Source organism: Cynoglossus semilaevis, chromosome 20 (genome assembly GCF_000523025.1).
Source record: "Cynoglossus semilaevis isolate Cse_v1.0 chromosome 20, Cse_v1.0, whole genome shotgun sequence".
NCBI classification, from domain to species: domain Eukaryota; kingdom Metazoa; phylum Chordata; class Actinopteri; order Pleuronectiformes; family Cynoglossidae; genus Cynoglossus; species Cynoglossus semilaevis.
Genome location: NC_024326.1, coordinates 1,761,925 through 1,770,355, shown reverse-complemented (window position 1 = coordinate 1,770,355; position 8,431 = coordinate 1,761,925). Strand labels below are relative to the sequence as shown.

The following is an 8,431-nucleotide window of genomic DNA, read 5'->3' as shown; positions in this document are numbered from 1 at the left end:
ACCTGCTCAGCCTGCACAGATACACATCAGACTAGGACTGTTTTATATATATATATATATATATATATATTATAGTAGTGAAATCCCATGACTGTAATTTTTAATGTCCTTGTAAAATACCTCTGGGTAACTCTTTTACAGCACACTCACAGCCGTGACCTTTAGGTCCGCAACGTCCTGAAAAGATAAATAATAGTTCAGGTGGGAATCAAATGAAGGACTTTTATTATTTATTTATCTATTTTCATTTTTACAATGTTTACTGTCTGTGGTGAAAATTGGATTGGTAAAATAATGTGGACCAAAGGTGATGCCGAACGTTAGATCGGCATTCAGATAAAGTACTTTTGTACACAGTAGAATGAGTAGATGTTTGTTTACAGCAATGTCACGTTGATCTCTCATTGTGTGTGTGTGTGTGTGTGTGTGTAGGAACTCTACACCAGCCTAAAATGTCACTGTTCCTGGTGCACATGACTGGGGTTAATTTAATGATGAATAGCTGCTGGAGCACCTGACGTGTCTCAACATAGGGTGAGAGTGAACTGACCATTGATGGCCTAACTCTGATGGACAGGACAATACCTCACTCCTATTATCTACAGTGGAAACATGAATAATGTGAATTAAAGACACTGCTGGACTTACTGAGGAGACAGACAGACAGGCTGAATGGACGAACCAGTCGTGGCCATTGTCCTGGTCTGGAACACGATGTACTTCCTGTTCAGGTCCTTCTGGTCTTCTCCTTATCAGACGGCTCATTCAGAAACAATGGCGATAAGGACGTCGTTATGAACTTTATACAGAACTGAAAGTTAAACTCTTTGGAACGCTGCTGTGATTAGATGTGTTTTTGTGCCTGTGTTCTTCACTCTGGGAGATGTCTGAGCTGATTGTATCTCATTCAGGGCTGTGTGTGTGTGTGTGTGTGTGTGTGTGTGTTTGTGGAGTAACATTCCTCCTCTGCTCTCAGTCATGAGCTCAGTTTGGTACAGAACGGTTTGTTGTGTTCATGGAAACAGTCAGTGGAAAGACAGTGATGAGGAAAAACACCACAGCATTGAGCAATGTTCAATCAAGGAGAATTGAACTAAATAATACATTCATATAAAAGATCAATAAATATTTCTACCAAGGAGGAGGAGGACGAGAAGAAGAAGAAGAAGTGATAAAAGGAAGAAACATCCATTTTGACATCTTTTTTGTGCTAGATGCTTTTTTTCAAAACTACCTCCCCCATTTAAGGACTCGGGACAACCACTAGGGTTAATCCACCTCTGCACTGTAATCAATCTGATTAAAAAATTTAAATTCATTGACAGTATTAATATAAATGATTACAAAAATTAAAAAAAAATGTATTTTTTTGTAACAGTAAATATGTTTCTCTTTTCTTTTGATAAAGTGTATTTACAGGAGTAGGAGCCTGATATAACTTGACTTTGATAATGACAATATTCTACCCTCAGTATCCAGAGCCTCCTGACGCAGTACTTGATAGTCTGTTGTGGTATACTGTGTAGTACAATACAGGCAGACTCTGGGGAATAACATCAGTGTGGTAAAAAAATTAAATAAATAAAGAGGAAGAAAATCAAAAGCCTCCTTGTTCACATTGTTAGTGTGATTTGTTCCACCTGCAGCAAACATCACGACAGACCCCTCCCAACACCTCCATGAACAGCCACCATCTTGGAGGTATTTGATCAAGATCAAAGAGAATGAGCAACAGCTTTTTTTTTTCTCTATACCCTGTACAAGACTCTGACCTCTGACCCCTGACCTGATACAGAAAATGACAACAGCCTCAAAACATATATATGTCCAACCGTAATAATATAGTGTGAGAAACTGAGGTAAAATATATACTGTGCTATGAACTATACTGATGCTGTTGTTAAAAGTCTTGATCACAGGTTGCTTTGGGTCCATCTAGTGGACACAGAGTGAATAACATAAAAACCCAGCATCCACACAGCTCTTTGTGCTGTATATCCAATCATCCTGCTTTTAATACAAAGTCAAGATACAATATCTACATCCATGGTTTTCAAAGGAAAGAACAGGTACATAGGTGAGACGGATCCCATCTTCATCATCATCATCATCATCATCAGAGCTGGTCCTCAACACATTTTTATATCAAGTTGTGTGTTTGTGTGTGCCTTTTATATTTCTCTTGACACAATGATCAGAAATTGAAGGAATAACATATTTCATATATGTCACACATCGTCAAGACTTCTGGACCACACATAAAGTTCATATTCATAGAGAGATTTTTTTTCTCCAAGATTTAAAGAATAAGCCCGAGAAGTGTGCGTAGCGGTGCGTCTCTTACCTGATCTCTGTCAAAAATACACTTGCTACCATGTGCTCAACAGCAAACTAAACACCGACGGCTTGGGGTTTTCACCATCTCTGAATCCTATCCCTCTGATGCCCTAAGTCCTACCAGGATCACACCTCTGCTGCTATGACCACACCACTGCTGCTGCTACTGTACGAAGGGCGAGGGGCGGGAAGGGGGGCGTCTCTGTAAACTTAAACTATGTTTGCCTCTAATGTACATCTCAAGCTAACTAAATAGACATCAGTAATTGGTATCAAACAGTACCCTGCAATGGAGGGTGTACATTTATAATAATCATAATAACAATAAGCAAATAAAAAAAGCACCAAAACTAAAAAAAAAAAATTAGTGACAACATCGTACATTTACATTGGCTTGCCATGAAACAAGTAAACAACACCGTCTCGGTTATAGTTGCTAAATGTAATAAATAAAAACCAGATGAAAAGTAACAAAATAGAATAAATGTGTGTAAAAAAAGCAGATGAAATAAGTGAACAATAGCAATAAGGCTTTTTCTGCGACGAAGAAAGACACCACATCCAATCCCACGTTATATGTTGTGCTCAGTAACTGCACCAGTATTGGACTCCAACGATTGTATGTACAAAAGTGAGAACTTGATTGACTGTGTCTGATACAGCGGCACTGTGCTCTTTGTTCTTGGACCTGATTGTGTGTGAGTTTTTAAACCAACAAAACCATGTGCTCTAAATACAGATCTCACAAGGCTGCGCTGTTGAGGAAATGAAGGGGAATTATTGACGGTGGTTTTTTGAAGCTGTGCTGATCAAATGATGAGGCCTGGGGACTTAGATCGCATTTGAGCGTTTTGGTCAAGTATTTGAAAAAGAAGTCCAGAACTAACCGAGGACATTGTGCTATGGTTTGATCAAGTGGCCAAAAGGTAACAGCGTATTCCCACACTTAGAGGCCTCTAAGTAAGATATATGTACCTAAAGACAGAGTATGCAAGAATTTTGTAAACAAACAAACAAACAAAGCAACCCATAAATAAGTCGATGGTGGTGTAATCACCCACAGTGGTGCTGCCCTCGGACTCCATGTTCTCTGTTCTGATCTCAACAACATACACAACGCTCACAGCCAACACTAGGAGAACTGTGTAGTTTTTAATCATGTACTTTAAATTGTTTTAATACAGATGTTTTAGCTCAGAACACTATTTATTATTATATTAGATATTATACTATTTTATTTAAGGAGCAAAACAGCGTTCTTCTTCTGTGCACTGTTAAAGACGTACAGCCCCATAATTCAATCTGTGCTAAATGATAGTGTCCACGAAGAGGGTGTGTCCAATTATCAATAACGTTAAGGCGGCTTAGTCGACTCATAGACCACCGAAGCATAACAGAGTCCCCCGTATGGGCGGCACTGCGTACTACATGCTAACTGTTAGCCAATGCTAAGCATATTTCCTGAATACTCTACCTTTACAATAAAGTGTCGCTGTAACTCAGTTGTGCGATGTGTTCTATTGTCACCACTATGGAGATGGTTTTTAAACATTTCACCGCCTCATCACGTAGCTTGGTTTTGACGACAGTGAGAGTTCAGCACACAACACGTAAGCATTAGGCTGCATGTTAAAAAAAACAAGAAGACAGTGTAAGGCAAAGACGTACGATAAAAAGATTTTTTTTACAAAAATCTGCAGAAATCGACTAAAAAGTGTCTTTTTTCTGTATTAAGAAAGAAAGGAAATAAGCTTGAATCTTTCCTTCGATAAGCCACTGTCACAATAGGACTGAAGGATCTGAAGTGAAGGATGAACAAGGACGACGGCAAATATCCAGCAAGCTTTTGTTGAATGAATGAATGTGCTTGACTACAAATCTCAGCCGGGGCGGGGGTGGTGGGGGGCTGTGATGGATTTGGATCGTTGTTCTGAGGCCAGGAGGGTGGGGTGGGGTGGGGGGGGATCGGTGAGGACGTGACCGGAGAGTGTGAATGAGAGAAGTGATCCCCGGTCGGCGTTTAAAAGCATTCTCTTGTATGGGTTCATGTTGTGCTGAGTGAAAGACAGAGCCTTCTCTCTCCTCTCCTCTCATAGGCCACAGCTTGTGTTCCTGCTGCGTTGGATCTCTTGGCACGGTACGTCAGGTGAGTATGAACATCCACATGCTTTTCCCAGCAGCCTCCAGGGCGGTGGTACCAGGTCCGTACTGCAGGCTTCTGCTGAGGCATAACCCTGTCGTCTGATTTAAGCTGGAGTCCAAACTACCTGTGCTGGACTGACTGACAGACGCGTAGAAATGTTGACCATTGCACTTTGTTATCCCTTTAGTACGACAAACCGATACAAAGTTGAGGATAAAAAGCCCATTTAGGGTGCAGCAAATATCCAGGCTCTTTGTGTTATTTTTTTTTGTTTTCATCTTTTTTTTTGTTTGTATTTTTATACACATATAGTATCATAATTTCTGTTCAGAAGCCGTTTGAATTTCACTGGTTCATATTGGAGATAGCTGACAACAACACACATGTATTATACTGTACATCCTTCACACTGGAACACTGAGGTAAGTATATGGATTACACATGGAGAGTCTCCACACACACCAGCCCCTCAGAGGAGGTCCCGGTGAGTGTGTGTGTGTGTGTATGAGAGAGCATATGTGCATATGTGTGTGTTTGTGTGTGTGTGTGTGTGTGTGTGTGTGCTATTAGGGACAGATTTCTTGTAGCTGTTTTTCATTGTTGCTTTTCGTCCTTGTTGGTTTCTAGAGTTCATCTTTGAATCTCTCTCTTTCTATGCTTGTGTTGTTTTTTTTTCTTCTTCAGGCTGCTCCTTCCCTGCTTTCGCTCAGTGGTTGGTTTGTTTGTGAACCTCGGAGCAGAAAGACGGAAGGAAAGTTGTCTCCCGGCTTATGTTGCATAGTGGTCGAAGCTACCCAGGTACTCCAGAGCAGCCTGGTAACAGAACTGGTACTCATCCTGGGAGAGACACAGACACAGAGAGAGGGGCAGAGATGTCTGAGAGCTGAACACTGATGCTGGGACTGATGGGAGATGGAACTATTTCCTATTGTTTATATGAACCCAATATAAAACATATACTCTGTACACATTCTTAATTAATATTTGTGTAAAATCAATGAATGAGAATTAGAAAATAATGCTTTTTAAAGTTGCTGGTTGTTAAAAAGCTGAGGGTCCAATGAGGCGAGTGTATACGTTATTTTACCTGACAACAGGCTCTGTTTACTTGTCTGACTGTGAAGCTAAATATAAAGGATGGATTTGGAGATAAAGTTTTCCGAGGGTGTAGGTTAGAGCCCACCGATGAAACGATCAAATTTTTTGTTGAGATAAACACAAATATTGATTTTAGATGAGTGTAATCTATTTACAATGTGAGAGTGCCTTCTCCAATATTGACATAATTAGGCCCTGAGCACACATGGTCGGCGACGAGGACCTACACACACTGACGCATGCACGACGACAACAGATCCGCAGGAGTGAAGGCAAGGTCAAGTACAAAAATGGCTCTCAGCCCTTTGCTGAAAAGTAAACATGTCGAATTTTTGATGCGGTTTCTAATTTCTCAATGGTTTCTCCGAGTGGAGGCTATTTTTGAATGCACTCATTGTATAGTAAAGAAGCCTGTACACAAAATAAAAAAAGACTATGAGGTTGAATTTCATTGTTTTTTCATAGTTTTAAATATACTTGGTGTGAATTAGTTACATTAAAGTGACTTCAGCCCTGAGGACATGAGGAGGCTCATGTGTACCACAGCACCACACTGTGGTCAATGTGGGGTTCTGATTCATTTATTACATTTTTTGTGACTTGAAATAATAATAATAATAATGTGAAAAAATAAAGAGACAACTCTACAAACGAGCAATGAGGGTCATGTGAATTTTGACCACTTCTTTCATCCACAAAAGACCTACTTTAATAAGAGGGTAACTGGCTGACAAAACAGATTGAGATGACACTGGTCAGTGATGAGCTGTGTTTACCTCAGTCTGCACCATTGCTGGCCTCTGTGTCCGCAGCATTTTGACAGTCTGGAAGATGTCCACTGCCCCTTCATAACGCATCCTCTCCAGGACAATACTCAGAGTGATGAAAACACCTGTCCTTCCCACTCCAGCACTGCAGAGACACACAGAGAGTGAGCTTCCATTCTGATTGTATCGGTGCTGTAGTTGCTGCTGAATGACTGACTACTGAGTAACTTTGGAGTAAATACATGAGAGAGATCTTAACATTTTAAACCAATGAGAAGCCCTTGTTAATATTCAACTGAAAATGTGCATGTGTTTACCTGCAGTGAACGCTGATTGGACCATCCTGACCAAACTGCTCCTTGGTTTTATGCACTTGGCCAATAAAGTCAATGAAGCCCTCCCCAGATTTAGGTACACCCTGCTCCGGCCAATCAGTAAACTGGAACTGACGAACTGTCCGTGACTGCCCGTCCTGCAGATTTGAAAAGAAAAAAAAAAGAAAAATGAAGGCAGATAAAAATAACACTGCGAAACTGATCTAATCTGAAGATGTATCTGTTGTCTTTTCAACACTGTCAAGATGTTTATTTTGAGTCTCTGCCCAGGAATATGCTTTCTACGTTGTAACGATTGCTGTTATCTGACCCTGGATCAGTGGCTGTGGTTAACTTCAAGCTGTAACGTCAGAATGTCTGCTATCACCAGCCACTCAGTTCGCAATTACATCTTTTCTCCTCTGCTCAGCCTTCCTGACTCCCCTTTAATGGAGATCAATAGAGCATCTGTCGATGTGGCGTCAGCGCGGGACAGGCTCAACTAGAGTTATCTATGACTGGCACACACCGATCACAAGGGTGAGGGGGGGGGGGGGGGGGGGGGGGGGGGGGGGGGGGGGGGGGGGGGGGGGGGGGGGGTACGGACATACAGGATCTGTGACACAGACCCACGCTGCCATGATAATCTGGAGACAACATTGTTGAACTAATCCGGGTCGGTCTGTCAGTAATAAAAACCTGTAGTGTTGGACACACATTAACATAAGAACACACCAACAACAACACAGTGCCGATCAATAGGACACGCTCTGCACCAGTGCCTTTAAACAGCACTGATGGACTGGGATCGGAGCACAAATGTCACCGTCATCCAAGCAAAGTAAAAGCAAACCATAAACACAAACATCAACCCACCCTGGCGTCGGTAACTTTGAACTCCCTCAGGATGTACTGAGGCATGTTGTACTCCGCCATAGGATCCACTACGAAGTACTGGTACCTGGCTGAGCGCTCGGCCGGCCAGTACTGATGACATTTCTCCTGGAGGAGCAGAGAACACTCAATGTATGGATTTAATGCTGCAAACAGCGGCTCCTCTGTAACTGCTCATGTTCACAGATACACAGTATGTGGAGTTCATACCCGTCCCATTTCCCTCAGTTTAGTGAGCATGACCACTATTGTGGAGTTGTGTTCCCACAGCATCCTCCAGAAATCCTCTGTGGTCTCAGCCAGTGGTCCCTGGGTGGCCATGTAGCCTCTCTGCTGCCTGGAGACACACATACACAGGTGGATGTGCAGCTATTCTTCACAGGACTGTGATACCACAATGACTTGATTCTTAGCCTGAAGCATAAGTGAGACGAGATTTTCAGTGTTGTGCAACATGTGGGTCCTGAGTCATATTTTAGCACATTTTCATTGGCGTCATTTAGGGTCTGTACGACTCTATCTTCTATCTTTTCCTGTATCTTGACTGTTTGTCAACATTAGCATACATATACACATAACATTCAAGCTAAAGCTAACTTTCTAACCTTAGTAAAGTTAGTATGAACTCAAGTAACATAAAGTACTGTGAAAACAATTCAGAGTTCTTCACTACTTTATTTCCCTAAATTTAGTTTTCATTGCATTTTCATGCACGCATCCACACACACACACACACACACACACACACACACATTCTTTCTGTCTTCATTTTCATTTCTTCCTCATCAGACATAAAAATGGGTCAGGCCTCAGGCAAGAAAAGCTTGAGTGTGAATTCAGAAACACTGAAGGCTTGAATCATCACAGACTCTTCAGCA

The 8,431-nt window shown here is 41.6% G+C and overlaps 1 protein-coding gene across 18 annotated transcripts in view; it reads right to left on the bottom strand.

The window, feature by feature from the left end:
• Positions 1-2,100: 2,100 nt before the first annotated feature.
• Positions 2,101-8,431, bottom strand: part of ptprsb (protein tyrosine phosphatase receptor type Sb) — a 74,853-nt gene continuing 68,522 nt past the window's right edge. For all 18 annotated transcript variants that reach the window (XM_025052518.1, XM_025052522.1, XM_025052523.1 and 15 more), the window contains 5 exons: positions 7,764-7,890; positions 7,536-7,661; positions 6,663-6,817; positions 6,355-6,490; positions 2,101-5,317 (listed from right to left, as the gene is read on the bottom strand). In XM_025052518.1, coding sequence (XP_024908286.1) covers positions 5,249-5,317; positions 6,355-6,490; positions 6,663-6,817; positions 7,536-7,661; positions 7,764-7,890 — 613 coding nt within the window. In that variant the 3' untranslated portion in view covers positions 2,101-5,248. The remainder of the gene's footprint in view (positions 5,318-6,354; positions 6,491-6,662; positions 6,818-7,535; positions 7,662-7,763; positions 7,891-8,431) is intronic.